This window comes from Motacilla alba, chromosome 3, assembly GCF_015832195.1.
Source record: "Motacilla alba alba isolate MOTALB_02 chromosome 3, Motacilla_alba_V1.0_pri, whole genome shotgun sequence".
NCBI classification, from domain to species: Eukaryota; Metazoa; Chordata; class Aves; order Passeriformes; family Motacillidae; genus Motacilla; species Motacilla alba.
In genome coordinates this window covers 281,181-296,855 of record NC_052018.1, presented here as the reverse complement: position 1 = coordinate 296,855, position 15,675 = coordinate 281,181, and the positions used below count along the sequence as shown (strand labels likewise).

The window sequence follows — 15,675 nt, the reverse complement described above, 5'->3', positions numbered from 1 at the left end:
CCACTCTGTCCGGTCACCCCCAGTGTCCACTCACCCCCAGTGTCCGGTCACTCTGTCCACTCTGTCCGGTCACCCCCAGTGTCCGGTCACTCTGTCCGCTCTGTCCACTCACCCCCAGTGTCCACTCTGTCCACTCTGTCCGGTCACCCCCAGTGTCCGGTCACCCTGTCCACTCTGTCCGGTCACCCCCAGTGTCCGGTCACTCAGTCTGGTCACCCCCGGTGTCCGGTCACCCTGTCCACTCTGTCCGGTCACCCGCAGTGTCCGGTCACTCTGTCCGCTCTGTCCGCTCTGTCCGGTCTCACCCCTGGGGACGCGAGGGGCGTGGCCATGCCTTGAAGGGGCGTGGTTCTGACCACGAAGGGGCGTGTCCATACATGAGGGGCGTGGTCCTCTCCCTGAGGGGGCGTGACCTGTCTCTACCAGAGAGGGGCGTGGCCAAGAGGCCCAGCGGTCCAGCGCCGCTGCGGCCGTTGCCGAGGCGCCAGCCAATGGGCGCGCGCGTTGCTGGGAGGCGGCGGCCAATGGGCGCGCGCGTTGCTGTTGCCGGGCTGCCGGCCCGGCCGTGCGGCGGCCGTCCCGGGGCGATGCCGGTGCCGGGCCTGCCGGGCCATGGAGATCCGCTGCGGGGGGCTCCTCTTCAGCTCGCGCTTCGACTCGGGCAACCTGGCGCACGTGGAGCAGGTGCGGCCCGCCGAGCCGGGGGGCGGCCCCGCCGCCCGCGCCAGCGCTCTCCCCGCCGCCGACTACGAGTTCAACGTGTGGACGCGGCCCGACTGCGCCCACACGGAGTATGAGAACGGCAACAGGTACCGCCGCGCGGGGGGCCGGGGAGGGGCCGCCGGTAGCGGCGGGGGCCGGGCTCCGCGCGGATCGCCCCGGGAAGGGTGCTGGCGGGGGCCCGGGAGTGGCCGGGGCTGTCGGTGGAAGGGGCGGCGGCGGGGCGGGGGGAGCCGGCGGGTCTGTGCCCGCGCCGGGGGGTCTGACGGGCTCCGGGTGCCTCGGGAAAAGGAACTGTGGGGCCGGGGGTCTGAGGAAGGGGCTGGGGGGTGCCCTGGCAGGGGGCTCGGGGGCTCTGAGGAAGGGGCTGGGGGTGCTCTGGCAGGGGGCTCGGGGGGTCTGACAGGCTCCGGGTGCCTCGGGAAAAGGAACTGTGGGGCCGGGGGCTCTGAGGAAAGGGGCTGAGGGTGCCCTGGGAGGGGGCTCGGGGTGTCTGTGCCCGCCTGACAGGCTCTGGGTGCCTCGGGAAGAGGAGCGGTGGGGCCGGGGGTCTGAGGAAGGGGGCTGGGGGTGCCCTGGCAGGGGGCTCGGGGGGTCCGGTTCCACTCCCACCGGGGCTCTGGCAGCTCCCGGTGGGGCCAGGCGGCTAGAGAGGCCCCGGAGAGCTCGGGGAGCCCCCGGCAGGAGCTGAGGCGGCGGCGCTGCACCCTCCCGCAGGTCGTGGTTCTACTTCAGCGTGCGGGGGGGAGCCCCGGGGAAGCTGATCAAGCTGCACATCCTGAACATGAACAAGCAGAGCCGGCTGTACGCGCAGGGCATGACCCCCTTCGTGCGCACGCTGCCCGTGCGGCCGCGCTGGGAGCGCATCCGGCAGCGCCCCAGCTTCCAGGTGAGAGCGGCAGCGCTCCCGGAGGGGCCGGGCACGCCGGGACCCCGCGCTCCGGGCACTGCCACACCGGGACCCCGCCCTCCGGGCGCTGCCACACCGGGACCCCGCCCTCCGGGCGCTGCCACGCCTTGCTGCCTGCGCTGGGGGGAGCCCCGGGCTCTGCCGGCTCGCTGGAGTAGCTGCTCTGTTCCTGGCATCTCTAAGGCAGGCACAGGAGCAGCAACAGCTGCTGTGCCGTGGGGATGGCCAAGGGCTAGGGGCCACGGGCACCCCCAGTGCTTGCTGAGGCCAGGGGAGAGCAGCAGGGGCCGTGCTGGGCTGGCTCTGTGTCCCAGGAGGGCAGCAGGGCTGTGCTGGGCTGGCTCTGTGTCCCAGGGGAGCAGCTGGGCCCATGCTGGGCTGGCTCTGTGTCCCAGGGGAGCAGCAGGGCCGTGCTGGGCTGGCTCTGTGTCCCAGGAGGGCAGCAGGGCTGTGCTGGGCTGGCTCTGTGTCCCAGGAGGGCAGCAGGGCTGTGCTGGGCCGTGCTGGGCTGGCTCTGTGTCCCAGGGGAGTTCAGGGGCCGTGCTGGGCTGGCTCTGTGTACCAGGAGGGCAGCAGGGGCTGTGCTGGGCTGGCTCTGTGTCCCAGGGGAGTTCAGGGGCCGTGCTGGGCTGGCTCTGTGTCCCAGGAGGGCAGCAGGGGCCGTGCTGGGCTGGCTCTGTGTCCCAGGGGAGTTCAGGGGCTGTGCTGGGCTGGCTCTGTGTCCCAGGAGAGCATCGGGGCTGTGCTGGGCTGGCTCTGTGTCCCAGGAGAGCAGCAGGGCTGTGCTGGGCTGGCTCTGTGTCCCAGGGGAGCAGCAGGGGCCGTGCTGGGCTGGCTCTGTGTCCCAGGGGAGCAGCAGGGGCTGTGCTGGGCTGGCTCTGTGTCCCAGGGGAGCAGCAGGGGCTCTGCTGGGCTGGCCCTGCCCCCGGGCCGTGCCCAGCCCTCTCCTGGTGTCCTGGCAGGTGGTGGAGACGCAGTTTGTGCTGTCCTTCGTGCACCGCTTCCTGGAGCACCGCGGGGCCACCACCTACTTTGCCTTCTGCTACCCCTTCTCCTACACCGAGTGCCAGGACATGCTGGCACAGCTGGACGGCCGCTTCCAGGACTGCAGGCACATGTCCCCCAGCAGGTGCGCCCCCCATTTCTCCTTCCTGGCTTTTGTCCCACCTTCCTGGCCCATGCCTGCTTGGGTTTTTCCCCTGGGGAAGCTCTGTCTGCAGCAGGAGGGTCGCTGTGCTCTCCCCACGGCTGCCTGGCCCGTGCTTCTGTGTGCCCCAGCTCTGCACAAGCAGTGCCCTGAGCTCGCCCTGAGCCACCCACGGGATTCCAGAGGATCCCTATTGTTGTGCAGCCCAGTGCCTCCTGCCAGAATGGGTTACCTCCCTGCCTGGTGGGATGAATCCCTCAGTGCCCTGTTGCTCCTGCAGGGAGGCATTGTCTCCCCTGGGATGACCTGAGCTCCTGTGCCAGCCTGTCTGTGCCCGAGCTGATCCCCCACAGCTGGGGGGCTGGCCAGGGCAAACCCCAGCCCTGGGCCCCCCTCCTTGCCCTGAAGGAAGGGCTGCTCGTGCTCCCAGCAGCCTCTGAGGGTGTCTGGCAGCCAGCAGCCCAGATGTGGGGGTGCTCCTTGTGGGGCTGTGAGTGTGGGCAGCATTCCCAACCCAGCCGGGAGCCCCCTGGGGCTGGCTGAGCTCCCTTCTCACCCCCAGCCCCCTGGACTCGGTCTATTACCACCGGGAGCTGCTGTGCCACTCGCTGGACAAGCTGCGTGTGGACCTGCTGACCATCACCTCGTGCCACGGCATGCAGGAGAAGCGGGAGCCCCGGCTGGACAAGCTTTTCCCAGACACCAGCACACCCCGGCCTCGCTGCTTCACTGGGAAGAGGGTGAGGGACCACGCTGGGCTGGGCTGGGCTGGGCTGTGCCCAGAATGGCGTCGTGGCCCCAAGGGCTGGAGTTCTGCACAGAGTCTGTGGAGCAAAGTCTGTGAGACCCTTGGCTGTCAGGGTATCCTGGGGCAGGCAGGACGCCCCCCTCAGCCCGTCTGTTTGTCCCCAGGTGTTTTTCCTCAGCAGCAGAGTGCACCCAGGAGAAACCCCCTCGAGCTTTGTCTTCAACGGCTTCCTGGACTTCATCCTGCGGGAGGAGGATCCCCGCGCCCAGATGCTGCGGCGCATGTTCGTGTTCAAGCTGATCCCCATGCTGAACCCCGACGGGGTGCTGCGGGGCCACTACAGGTGGGTGCAGGGCCCCCCTGCCTGGCAGCCTGCTCCGGGTTTCATTCTGGAGTCATTCGGGCTGGAAAAGTCCTCCCAGACCACCGAGTCCAGCCGTTCCCCCAAGGGAAGGAAGCAGGAGTGGTTTATTTGAGTAGTGGTTGGTAGATGTGAGCAAAAGGTGAGTGTCCTTCCCTGATGGGTGTAGGTATGGAAAAGGCTGGGAGTTTGCTGAAGAAGGGATCAGGAAGCTGATTCTGTGGGTTTTGTAACATTTATAAAATCATGGAATCCTGGGTTCACTTGGGTTGGAAAAGCCCTGTGAGACCATGGAGCCCAACCACCCCCAGCACTGCCCAGGCCACCTCTGTCCCCTGTCCCCAAGTGCCACAGCCACAGGGCTTTAAACCCTCCAGGCACGGGGAATCCACCCTGCCTGGGCAGCTGTGCTGGGGCAGGACAGCCCTGTGCTAAAGAAAGCGTTCCCAATATCCAACCTCAGCTTCCCCTGGTTCAACTCAAGGCTCTTCCCTCTGCTGTCCCTTGCTCTCTGCAAGCAGAACCCCCACATGGCTCCATTCTCCTGTCAGGGACTTGCAGGGAGTGACAAGGTCCCCCCAGAGCCTCCTTTTCTCCAGGCTGAGCCCTTTCCCAGCTCCCTCAGCCCCTCCTGGGGCTCCATTCCCTTCCCAGCTCCGCTGTGTCTCTGGGCAGGACCGTGCAGGACTGTGCCCTGTGCAGTGTCTCTGCTCTGGCAGCTCCATTGGTCTGGCCATTGTTTGGCATTTTTGGACAGAGCCCCAAGCCCTGGGCGCTGCAAGGCGAGCTCAGCTGTGCCGGGGTGCCCTGCAAGGCGCTCAGGATCCCGGCTCTCCCTGCAGGACCGACTCGCGCGGGGTGAACCTGAACCGGCAGTACCTGCACCCCGACGCCGAGCTGCACCCCGCCGTCTACGGGGCCAAGGCCGTGCTGCTCTACCACCACATCCACAGCCGCGTGCTGCCCGGCTCTCCGGACTGGAGGACGTTTGTCTCCCCTCTCAGCACCGGCTCGCTGAGCTTAAAATCTCCCAACTGTCCCACCCCTGCCGCGGAGGCCGCGTTATCAGAGCTGGACAAAACCAACAACCTCCGCAACTCCCCCGGCGCCTGGCGTGCCGGCACCGGCCCCGGGACGCTGGCCCGGGATGCCCAGCTGTCCGACAGCACCGAGCCGGCCGCCTGGATCCTGCCGTCGAGCCACAGCAGCGGGCACCGTGAGGAGGGGCCGTGGGCGCCTGCCCCAGCCGCCGAGCCCGGCGCTGCCGAGCCCGCAGAGCCCATCGCGCCCCGGGACAGTGGCCTGGCTTACTACGTGGACCTGCACGGGCACGCCTCCAAGCGCGGCTGCTTCATGTACGGCAACAGCTTCAGCGACGAGAACGACCAGGTGAGGGCACCGCCCAAATCCCGGGCTGCTGCGGCTGCCGGGACCCTCCTGCTGCCGGGAGAGGGGCGTGGAATCCCTTCACAGTTCCTTCCTTTTCCTCCTCCTTTCCTTCCTTCCTCCTCTTTTCTTCTTCCTGCTCCCCCAGTCTGGTGGCAGGGCAGCAGGAGGTCTCAGATTCCCCCCGGGAGCTGCAGTGGGGCAGCAGGGTGTCCTCCCAGCTGGCTGTCAGGAGAGCCATCGAGGGGTGGGCAGCATACCCTTGACATAGGGGTCTCCTGGAGCCAGGTCTCAGCTCTTGGAGATCTATTTCACACCCAGGTAGCTCAGCTGCCTCAGAAGGCATGAAATCAGCAGGATGGCTCCTGTGGGAGTGTTGGAAACAAAAAGGTTTTAATAAAAGGCAAAATTACAAAACTCTTTGCAGAGAAAAACCGAGCCAGGTGCAAGAGGCCCTCCTGCCCCTGGTAAACACCTCACAAAGGCAATTAGTTTCTTTGTTCTCTCCTTTTTCTAGTGAATTGCTCAGGCAGGACTTTTTTGCTCCTGTCCAATTAGCCATCCTTTACTTTGAGGTGGAGTCCCCCAGGTCCTGTGAGATGCCTTTTCACCTAATCAAGGAGAGAAACTTCTGGGCTTTTTTCCTTTTTAAGGGGACAAAGGATGTTTTTGTCACTCCCTCAGCAGGGGCACATTCCTGTATACCCCGGGCACAGCTGGAGCTTGTGAGACCCTGGAACCGGGCAGAGCCAGCCCTGGTGCAGCCCTGCGCTCAGCCCCGCTCCCCCTGGAGCAGGATGAGCAGCCAAGGTCACCGCTGTTGCTCCCTTGCCCTCTGCAGGTGGAGAACATGCTGTTCCCCAAGCTCATCTCCCTGAACTCCCCTCACTTTGACTTCACGGGCTGCAACTTCTCGGAGAAGAACATGTACGCGCGGGACAAGCGCGACGGGCAGTCCAAGGAGGGCAGCGGCCGCGTGGCCGTCTACAAGGCCCTGGGCATCATCCACAGGTAGGGCAGCTCCTGGGGCCCAGAGTGCTTCTGCTGCGTGGGGGATGTGGGCAGAGGGGGAGCCAGTGCCGGGGGACAGGCTCCTGAGTGGTTTTTAGGGCAGCTAGGATGAGAGACGAGAAATCTCGACTCCATGTTTCAGAAGAATAGTTTATTATATTAGAATATATATTATATTTAAAATGCTACACTAAAACTTTACTAAAAAAATACATCAAAGAGCTAAAAAAAAGTAATATAAAATGAATAACAAAGTTTGTAACTCCCAAAGAGTCTAACTCAGCTGCATCGGTGATTGGTTATTAAATAGAAACACTTAACATCGACCAATCAAGGCTCCACCTCTTGCATTCCACAGCAGCAAATAGTCAATTATTTACATTTGTCCTTGAAGCCCCTCAACTTCTCAAGAGAAGAAAATCCTAGCAAAAGGATTTTCATAAAATACCATCACTACACACCTGAGTGGCCCCAGGGCTGGCCTGGTTGTGCCAGGTGCTGCTGTGTTCCTGAGATGCAGCAGGCTCAGCCAGGCTGCTTTCCTTCCTGTTCCTCCCCACCCCTCTGCAGCTGCTCTGGCTGCTTCTCCCTGCCCTTGCACAGCTTTCTGAGGGGAGTTCTCCCCTTTCCTGGGTGTTCCTGGCTGTGTTGAGCCTTGGTGGGCACAGCATCCCCATGGCTGTGTGTGAGATTCCAGCCTCAGCCCATCAGCGATCCCGTGGGTTGGGGATGCCTGTGATCCATCCCTCTCCCGCGTGGGATGGGATATTCCTGGGAACATCCCACAGGGTGAGGCAGCCAGACCCGCAGAGCAGAGGTTCTCTCAGTTTCCTCAGCTCTTGCAGTGTCCCCAGCACCAGTCCAGCCCCACAGGAGCGCACACACACACACACACACACACACGTGGGCTTTGGGTCACTGGGGAGCTTTGCTCCGTGACTGACCTGGAGCAGCCCAGGCTGGTGATCCAACAGCAGCACCCCAAAAAGTGCTGGGAGTGCTCTCCGTGCACTGTGGGCCCCCAGGCAGCCTGGGACAGAGCTGCTCATGCTTTCTGCTGTGCTGGCCCTGCAGCTGTCTGGGCACTGGGACAGACGGGAGCCATCCCAGCTGGCAGCCCCCAGCCCACACTTCTCCTGCCCAACTCCTCCTTCTCCTCCAGGAGGAAGTGCTCCAAGGCCCCTTAGGATCTGGGGAAGGCTGCAGCTGCCCACTCCCTGGATTCTTGGTGTTGACAGGTCATAATTCCCTTTCTCTACCCATCAGGGACCCCCCCATTCCCCGTCACCTTCCAGAGGTGACCAAGAGGTCTCCTCACAGAGACCCTGGCACTTTGGGTGCCACCCTCAGACATCCATCCCGAGTTCCTGTTCTGCCGATCTCTGGGACATCCTCTCCTCAAAACCCCACCACTTTCCCTGCACTTCTGTGTCCCTGGAGCAGGACCCCCTTCCTGCTGCAGTGGGACCCCCTTTCCAGTGCCCTGAACCTGCTGAAGTGGCTCTGCCGGGGCAATAATGTGGGATAACCCCAGCCCTGCTGCGGGTCTCTGGGGTAACAGGAGCTCCCTCATGCCCCACAGCTACACCCTGGAGTGCAACTACAACACGGGGCGCTCGGTGAACAGCATCCCAGGGGCCTGCCACGACAACGGCCGTGCCAGCCCGCCGCCGCCGCCCGCCTTCCCCTCCCGGTACACCGTGGAGCTCTTCGAGCAGGTACGGGGCCCGGGGCAGCCTGCAGGGGGAGTGACATCCGGAGGGTGGGCTGGGATGTGGCGTGGGGCTTCTTTCCTCCCCTCGCCTTGCTGTCCCAAGCTCTGGGGAGCTGCCCCTCTCCCCGGTGCCCCCACTCCCTGGCATTCTCTCTTCCTGGTGCCCTCATCTCCCCTCGTGCCCCCCTTCTCCTGGTGGCTTGCTCTCCCTGTGAGCCCCTCGCTACTGCTCTTCTCCCTGTGCCCCCCACTGTGTCCTTCCTTCCCTGTGTCCCCCTTTCTTCCCCCATGCTTTCCCTCTTCCTGTGCTCCCCATCTCACTGTGCTCTCTGGTTGTGCCCCACGCTATCCTGTTCCCCCTCTCCCTGTGCCCCTCACCTGTGCCCCACACTGTCCTGTTCCCCCTGTCCCCATGCCCCTCTCCTGTTCCCCTCTCCCTGTGCTCTCTCATGCCCCACGCTGTGCTGTTCCTCCTCTCCCCATGTCCCTCACCTGTGCCCCACACTGTCCTGTTCCTCCTTTCCCTGTGCCCTCACCTGTGCCCCACACTGTCCTGTTCCCCCTGTCCCTGTGCCCCTCACCTGTGCCCCACACTGTCCTGTTCCCCCTGTCCCTGTGCCCCTCACCTGTGCCCCACACTGTCCTGTTCCCCCTGTCCCTGTGCCCCTCACCTGTGCCCCACACTGTCCTGTTCCCCCTCACCTGTGCCCCGCACTGTGCCGTTCCCCTGTCCCCGTGCCCCTCACCTGTGCCCCGCACTGTCCTGTTCCCCCTGTCCCTTTGTCCTCTCATGCCCCACACTGTGCCGTTCCCCTGTCCCCGTGCCCCTCACCTGTGCCCCACACTGTCCTGTTCCCCCTCACCTGTGCCCCACACTGTGCCGTTCCCCTGTCCCCGTGCCCCTCACCTGTGCCCCGCACTGTGCCGTTCCCCTGTCCCCGTGCCCCTCACCTGTGCCCCACACTGTCCCCGTGCCCCTCACCTGTGCCCCACACTGTCCTGTTCCCCCTCACCTGTGCCCCGCACTGTGCCGTTCCCCCCGTGCCCCTCACCTGTGCCCTGTCCCGGGCAGGTGGGCCGGGCGGTGGCGGTGGCAGCCCTGGACATGGCCGAGTGCAACCCCTGGCCGCGGATCGTGCTCTCGGAGCACACCTGCCTGGGCAACCTGCGCGCCTGGATGCTGAAGCACGTGCGGGGGCTGCGCGGCACCGCCGGGGCCCCGCGGAGGAGAGGAGGTGCCAGGACCCCCCCCAGGAGCTCCACGTAAGGGCTGGCTGGGGCGAGCGTGGCAGCTGCAGGATAACGGCACTTAGACATGATAAATGTCCCCAAGTGAGTCACCTGCCAGGGTCGCCTGCCCTGGCCCTAGCTCTTGCCAGCTCTGGGAACTGCGGTTGTCAGTCCCTCTGCTCCGAGCCGTCAGCAGAGAAGGGCACAGGGTGAACTGGTTGGGATTTACCTGCCCCAGCAGAGAAGGGCACAGGGTGAACTGGTTGGGATTTACCTGCCCCAGCAGAGAAGGGCACAGGGTGAACTGGTTGGGATTGGATTTGCCTGCCCCAGCAGAGAAGGGCACAGGGTGAACTGGTTGGGATTGGATTTGCCTGCCCCAGCAGAGAAGGGCACAGGGTGAACTGGTTGGGATTGGATTTGCCTGCCCCAGCAGAGAAAGGCACAGGGTGAACTGGTTAGGATTTGATTTACCTGCCCCAGTAATCTGGGAAGTGTCTCCTGCAGCACGTCCAGCACTGGGCTGGGATGGGAGAGGCTGGGGGAGCTGGGAAGGGGCTCAGCCTGGAGAAAAGGAGGCTCAAGGGGACCTTCTTCCTCTCCACAACTCCCTGACAGCAGGGTGGAGCCAGGTGGCATCGGGCTCTGCTCCCAGGGAACAGGGACAGGACAAGGGGAAGTGGCCTCAGGCTGGGCCAGGGGAACTTCAGGGTGGGCATTGGGAATAATTCCCACCTGGAAAGGGACGTGCAGCCTGTGGAGTCTCCTTTTCTGGAGCAATTTAAAGCCCTGTGGATGTGGCACTGGGGGCCATGGGTCAGTGCTGGCCTGGGCAGTGCTGGGGAGGGGTGGAACACCATGGTGTCTAAGGCCTTTTCCAAACTCAGCAATTCCCTGATTTGGGGCTGGGGGTGAGGAAGTGGGAACCCTGAGACAACGCTGCTGGGACAGCCGTGTCCAGCACAGGGCCCTGGGGCTGCAGCTCTCAGGGACAGTGCTGGTGACATCCTTGTCCCCAGCTGTTCACCAGCTCCTGAGGAGGAGTCCGGGGCTCTGCAGGGTGGGGCTGCAGCCCCAGCACTCGCTGCTGGGCTGTGGTGCTGGGTGGAGGGTGCGGAGGGGAGCCCCCTCACCGTGCTGGGCTGACCCCCATCTCTCACCCCTGCAGCGGGCTGCCCACCTCGGCCTCTGACAACGCACTGGCCCGGGCCAGGAGCTTCAGCAACGGCCCCAGTGTGAGCGGGGGCAGCCAGCAGGACTCCCCCCGGATCCGAGCCTCCCCCAGCTTCACCTTGGGCAGCCCCCCCAGGCCCCCGGCCCCGGCCGCGGCCTCCCAGAGCCCCGGGAGCGGCGGCAGCGCCCCGGCCCCGGGCAGAGGTAAGCCAGGCTGGGGAGCCCTGGCCCGCCTGCTGCGGCGCCTGTCCAGCTGCTGGGCGGGAGCACGGCCCTGAGGGAGCCCCTGAGGGACACGGCGACGGCGGGCGTGGGGGCCTGGCCCCACAGGAGGGGCCTGAGCGGGCTCGGGGCTGCCACTGCACAGCAAGGCCTGCAGTTCCACAGCCCAGCTGAGCTCCGGAGCCCTTCAGCCCTGGCTGGGCAGGAGCTGCTGCTGCTCCACTGGGATGTGGGGGACCCTGGGCACTGGGGCTGCAGGGAGGTGCCCCCCCTCCAGTGCCGAGACCAAGGGGCTTCTGGAGAAGCCAGCACAGAAAACCTTTGCTCAACTTGCCCTGTTCCCAAGCATTCCTGAGGCCAGCAGGGACACACCAAAGTGCCTTTCTCCTCTTTAGGCACTGGCTGGGCAACAGTGGGTTGTGACCTGTGGCTGTGAGCTGGCAGGGGGCACCAGGGGGTTTCCAACACGCAGAGTCCCCTCTGGCGGGGGCTGATGTGCTGCAGCGGGGTGCCAGAGTCAGGCAGGACACTGGCTATGCCCCCTGTGCTAGCATTGCCACCGTGGGGCAGGGGCTCAGGGCCGTGGCAGGGGGAGCCCTGCAGCCCTGTGCTCCCATCCACTGTGGGGCTAAAGCTGTGCTTGTGTTGAGCTGTGTTCCTCTGGTGTCTGTTGTGTTGTCCTCGGGGTTTGCTGCCCAGCCCTCTGTCATGACTGTGTCTTGTCTGCCATGAGAACATGGTGGGGAGGAAATAAAAGGCTGATGTTCTCATGGGCACGTTGTTCCGTCTGTTCCTTTGGCCTGGAGTGAGCCCTGGCCCCATCCCTGCCCGAGGGACTGGGGACAGCTTGGGGCGTGAGCAGGAACAGACTGTGTGAGCCCGAGAGCCTGGTCCCTGGTGTCCCCTGGCTGTGAGCCCGAGGGGCAGAGCCTGGTCCCTGGTGTCCCCTGGCTGGGGTCTCCCGTGCTCCCCGCTGGCACGGCCTCCTCCAGCACAGGGCCCAGCAGAGTGAGCCCCCAGGGGACACTGCACCCTCGTGCTGCCTGCCAGCGGCACCAGGACCCGGCTCTTCCTCCCCTGCCCTGGCATCAGCTTGCCCTGCTTCCTGCCTGGCCCCTCCAGCCCTCCCACCACCCTCTCGCACAGTGCCACCTGCGAGGGGCCCAGCACTGTCAGCAGCACTGTGTGGGCACAGGGATGCTCTGAGCCCTGGCTCTTCCTCCCAGGGCCCGTGCTGGTGCCCTCACACAGCCCCTGGCTGTGCCACCCCAGCCTGGCCCTCCCCAGGCAGCAGGGAACAAGCCGAGTGTGCTCGGAGCTGTGACAGGCTGGAGCCCCTGCTGCCCTGCTCCTGTCCCACCCTCCCCTGGTTCCCCGTGTCCCCCTGGCTGCACCCCGGGGAGCCCAGACCTGTGTCCGTGCCGGGCTGAGGGGGGCTGCCAGGCCCCAGTGACACCCCCGGCTGCTGCTGGCTCTGCTGGCCGAGGCTGGCACTGCTTGTGCTGCTGTAGTCCAGCAGGGGCTCCTGCCTGCAGGGTCCCATCTGCTGCGGGGCCTGGCTTCCCCCCAGCGGGCCCCCCACCTCACCACTTCTGTGGGATGGGGAAAAACGGGGTTGGGATAAAGACTTGAACCAGGTGAGCAGAAACTGAGGCAACTCAGGTGTGTTCCTTCAGCGCTGTCCACTGCAGCCAGGCCCCCAAACAGCTTCCTTTTTCCCCCCAGCTGCCCAGGCTGAGCAGACGTCCCCTGCCCCAGGACACAGCCCGGCTCAGAGGTCACAGCTGTGCCCCCAGCTCCTCACTCCCGGTAAGCCTGGCCAGCACGGTCACACCAGTGCCGCGGGACACCGCGCCAGGAGCCGGGCAGAGCCCTGTGCACGGGCAGCACGAGCTGGGACTGAGCTCTGTGCCCATCCCATCCCGGCATCCGCCACTGCCAGAGCCACCCCGCGCTGCTGGGCCGTGCCCAGGGGCAGAGCCGGCAGGGAGGGACACTGCAGGGATGTCACCAGGCTGTGCCACCGTGCCCCACGATGGCTCCAGCCCGGCACCGAGTGCCGGCAGGGCTGAGCTCTGTCTCCTCTGTCACACAGGGCCCGTCCCCAGGGGCAGCCGGGCAGCGCCGAGCGCCGGCCACGGAGCACGGGAGGCCCAGCGAGGCGTGCAGGAGCTCCAGGACGTGGCACCTCTGCAGGTACCAGGGGCACCGGCAGGGAGGGGACGGGCAGGCAGCAGGGCCTGTGCCCCCGTTGGGGGGCTGCCCCACAGACTGGGAGCCCCCGTGGGGCTCTGCCAGACATTTCTGTCCCACACACCTTTCCCCAAGACACGGGGGAAGCCCAGGGACAAAGACCTGGCGCTGATCCTCTTCCCTGCTCTCCGCAGGTGCTCCCCATGAAGCTGAACGCCCGCAGAGCCCCAGGAAGGCCCGGGTAGGTGCTGCTGCTCCCCTCGGAGCCCCCGCCGCGGGGCAGGAGAGCCGACGCCCCGGGCAGGGGGCACCGTGCCCCACTCACACCCGCTCTGTCACGCAGGGCTGCGCCCGGAGGCCCCCGCGCCCCCCCTGAGCACCGAGAGACCCTTCCCGTGCTGGGGCAGCGGCCCGTTCCCCGAGCCGCGGCCCCGCCGTACCGGGCAGCGCCACCGCGGCCCTGCTCCGCCCCGTGCCTGCGGCGCCCGGGCAGGGCCCCGGTAGCGGCGCCGCAGCACCGATCGCCCCTGGCGCGGCTGCTGCCCACGGCGCCCCTGCTGCTGCGCTGAGCCCGCGGGGGCTGATGACGCCACGCGGGTGTGTCGTGTATCATCGTGTTTCCGTTAAAGCCGGTTTGGAAGGAGCTCGGCCTGGCGCCTCCGGGGCTGCAGCGAGGCCTGGCGGGAGGGAGGGCGGGCGGGCGGCGCGGGGCATGGCGGGGCGGGCTGCTCGGGGCTGCGCGGGCTCCTCACTCCTGCTTCTTGGGGTTGTTGACGGCCACGTAGTGGTACAGCACCACGAGCAGGAACAGCGAGACGCCCAGCATGTTGGCGAAGATGGCGAGCTGCACGTCCGTGATCATCCTGCACGCCGGGGCAACGGGCACGCTGGCAGCCGCGGGGGGACCCGCCCGAGCGGCACGGGCCGGCTCCCGGGCCCCCCGGTGCCCCGGTTCCCGCCCCTGTCCGAGCCCCACGGTGCCCCGGCTCCCGCCCCTGCCCGGACCGACCGGTGCCCCGGTTCCCGCCCCTGTCCGAGCCCCACGGTGTCCCGGTTCCCGCCCCTGTCCGAGCCCCCCGGTGCCCCGGTTCCCGTTCCGGCCCGGGGGCCCTGGTGCCCCGCCCTCCCCCCACTTCCCGTTCCTGCCCGGTCCCCGCTCCTGCCCGGCCTTCCAATGTCCCGGTTCCCGTTCCTGCCCGGGCCCCCTGGTGCCCCGCTCTCTCCCCGGTTCCCGTTCCTGCCCGGTCCCCCCGGTGCCCCGCTCTCCCCCCGGTTCCCTGTCCCGCCCGGTCCCCCCGGTGTCCCGGCTCCCGTTCCCGCCCGGTCCCCCCGGTGTCCTGGTTCCCGTTCCCGCCCGGTCCCCCCGGTGCCCCGCTCTCCCCCCGGTTCCCTCTCCCGCCCGTTCCCCCCGGTGTCCCGGCTCCCGGTTCCCCCGGTGCCCCGCGCTCACTCTCCGGTCCCGCCGCACCGACACGTCTCCCAGCGCGCGCCACTTCCGGTCGCGAGGCACGGCGGGAGGCGCCCTGCCCCGGCGGTGACGTCACGGCAACCGGGCCCCGGCCCAGCGGCGCGCTCGCGGCTGCCGTGACGTCACGGCGCCCAGCCCCCCGGTGTGACGTCACGGCGCCGCTCCGCCCCCTGGCGGCCGCTCCGTGTCCATACAAGGCGCGGCGCGAGGGCGGGGCGGGGCCGGGCGGCCGCGGCTAATTAGCGCTAATGACTCTAATGACAGCTCGCCGCAGCTGCTGACAGCGGGCGAGGCCGCGGGGCCTCAGCGGGACGGGCTGCGCGGAGACGTGCCGCGGCGGACTGGGGCTGCCGGGCTGTGCCGGGGCTGTACCGGGCTGTACCGGGGCTCTACCGGGCTGTGCCGGCACTGTACCGGGCTGTACCAGGCTCTACCGGGCTGTACGGGGGCTGTGCCGGCACTGTACCGGAGCTGTACCGGGCTGTACCGGAGGCACGCCGGGCTGTATTGAGCTATGCCGGGCGGTACCGGGGCTGTGCCGGGTTGTACCAGGCAATACCGGGCTGTATTGGGCTGTGCCGGGTTGTACCGGGCCATACTGGGCTGTACCGGGCTGTACCGGGGCTGTGCTGGGCTCTACCGGGGCTCTACCGGGCTGTGCCGGCACTGTACCGGGCTATACCGGGGCTGTGCCGGGCTGTACCAGGCCATACCGGGCTGTACCGGAGGCACGCCAGGCCACCCGTAGCGGGAGTGCGCTGCGATGTGCGGGACGCACTCGGGTGGGCTGTTCTGTCTCGGCACGGGTTGAGGGTCTCCACTCGAGGGGTGCCAGCAGCGAGCCCCCCCGGGGTGCTGCCCGCACCCCGGCCCTGTGCCCCCCAGCGCGGTCTGCAGACCCCCGGGACACGGCAAAGACGCGTCCCCCGGGGCCCCCCACGACCACCGCAGCCCCCCATGGCCCCCCATAGCTCCCCATAGCCCCCCACACCCTCCGCAGCTCCCCATGGCCCCCATAGCCCCCCATGGCCCCTGCAGCCCCCCACAGCCCCTGAGAGCACGGAGGAGGTGCCACCATCCCCCTCGGGAGCAGCGGCGGCTGGCGCCGGGCCCAGCCCAGCCCCGGGCCCCTCAGCCCCGCGTGTCCCGGTCCCCGGTGTGTCCCTCCCCCGCGTCCCGGTCCCCGGTGTGTCGCTGCTCCGCATCTCCCGGTCCCCGCTGTGTCCCTCCCCTGTCCCTTCCCCTCCAGCTGCCGCCAGCTGTTTGTGCTTAACCCTCATCGCGGCTCCCCGGGGGCGGGGGGTTCCCGCGCCCTGACGTCACCGCGGGGCCGGGGCCAAGGCGTGACGTCACCGTGCGGCCGTGACGTCACCGAGAGCTCCGGGGAAGCCA

The 15,675-nt window shown here is 67.1% G+C and overlaps 2 protein-coding genes across 3 annotated transcripts; one reads left to right on the top strand and one right to left on the bottom strand.

Moving 5' to 3' along the window:
* Nucleotides 1-537: 537 nt before the first annotated feature.
* Nucleotides 538-13,537, top strand: AGBL5 (ATP/GTP binding protein like 5). 2 transcript variants are annotated; one of them, XM_038133504.1, is made up of 14 exons: nucleotides 538-809; nucleotides 1,438-1,609; nucleotides 2,593-2,759; nucleotides 3,340-3,517; nucleotides 3,690-3,868; nucleotides 4,729-5,275; nucleotides 6,114-6,283; nucleotides 7,866-8,001; nucleotides 9,070-9,260; nucleotides 10,396-10,604; nucleotides 12,348-12,431; nucleotides 12,718-12,818; nucleotides 13,010-13,056; nucleotides 13,159-13,537. In XM_038133504.1, the coding sequence occupies exons 1-14, from the start codon at nucleotides 613-615 to the stop codon at nucleotides 13,382-13,384; spliced, it is 2,604 nt and encodes an 867-aa protein (XP_037989432.1). In that variant the 5' UTR covers nucleotides 538-612; the 3' UTR covers nucleotides 13,385-13,537. The 2 variants fall into 2 exon arrangements, 1 of the variants encoding a protein (XP_037989432.1); XR_005256498.1 differs by lacking the exons at nucleotides 12,348-12,431; nucleotides 12,718-12,818; nucleotides 13,010-13,056; nucleotides 13,159-13,537 and having other exon boundaries at nucleotides 9,070-9,329; nucleotides 10,396-10,533.
* On the bottom strand, nucleotides 13,416-14,423 carry OST4 (oligosaccharyltransferase complex subunit 4, non-catalytic). Its single transcript, XM_038133505.1, has 2 exons — nucleotides 14,266-14,423; nucleotides 13,416-13,678 (listed from the first exon to the last, which is right to left on the bottom strand). Exon 2 carries the CDS (start codon nucleotides 13,675-13,677, stop codon nucleotides 13,564-13,566), a length of 114 nt encoding a protein of 37 aa, XP_037989433.1. The 5' UTR covers nucleotide 13,678; nucleotides 14,266-14,423; the 3' UTR covers nucleotides 13,416-13,563.
* Between the last annotated feature and the right edge of the window lie 1,252 nt (nucleotides 14,424-15,675).

What these genes read in the sequence shown, in the direction of transcription:
- OST4 (XM_038133505.1), bottom strand. Translation starts at nt 13,677, where the DNA reads ATGATCACGGACGTGCAGCTCGCCATCTTCGCCAACATGCTGGGCGTC.
- AGBL5 (XM_038133504.1), top strand. Translation starts at nt 613, where the DNA reads ATGGAGATCCGCTGCGGGGGGCTCCTCTTCAGCTCGCGCTTCGACTCG. An exon ending in GCCCTGGGCATCATCCACAG is followed by an intron (nt 6,284 to 7,865) that starts GTAGGGCAGCTC and finishes CATGCCCCACAG; the next exon opens with CTACACCCTGGAGTGCAACT. An exon ending in CCGTGGAGCTCTTCGAGCAG is followed by an intron (nt 8,002 to 9,069) that starts GTACGGGGCCCG and finishes TGTCCCGGGCAG; the next exon opens with GTGGGCCGGGCGGTGGCGGT.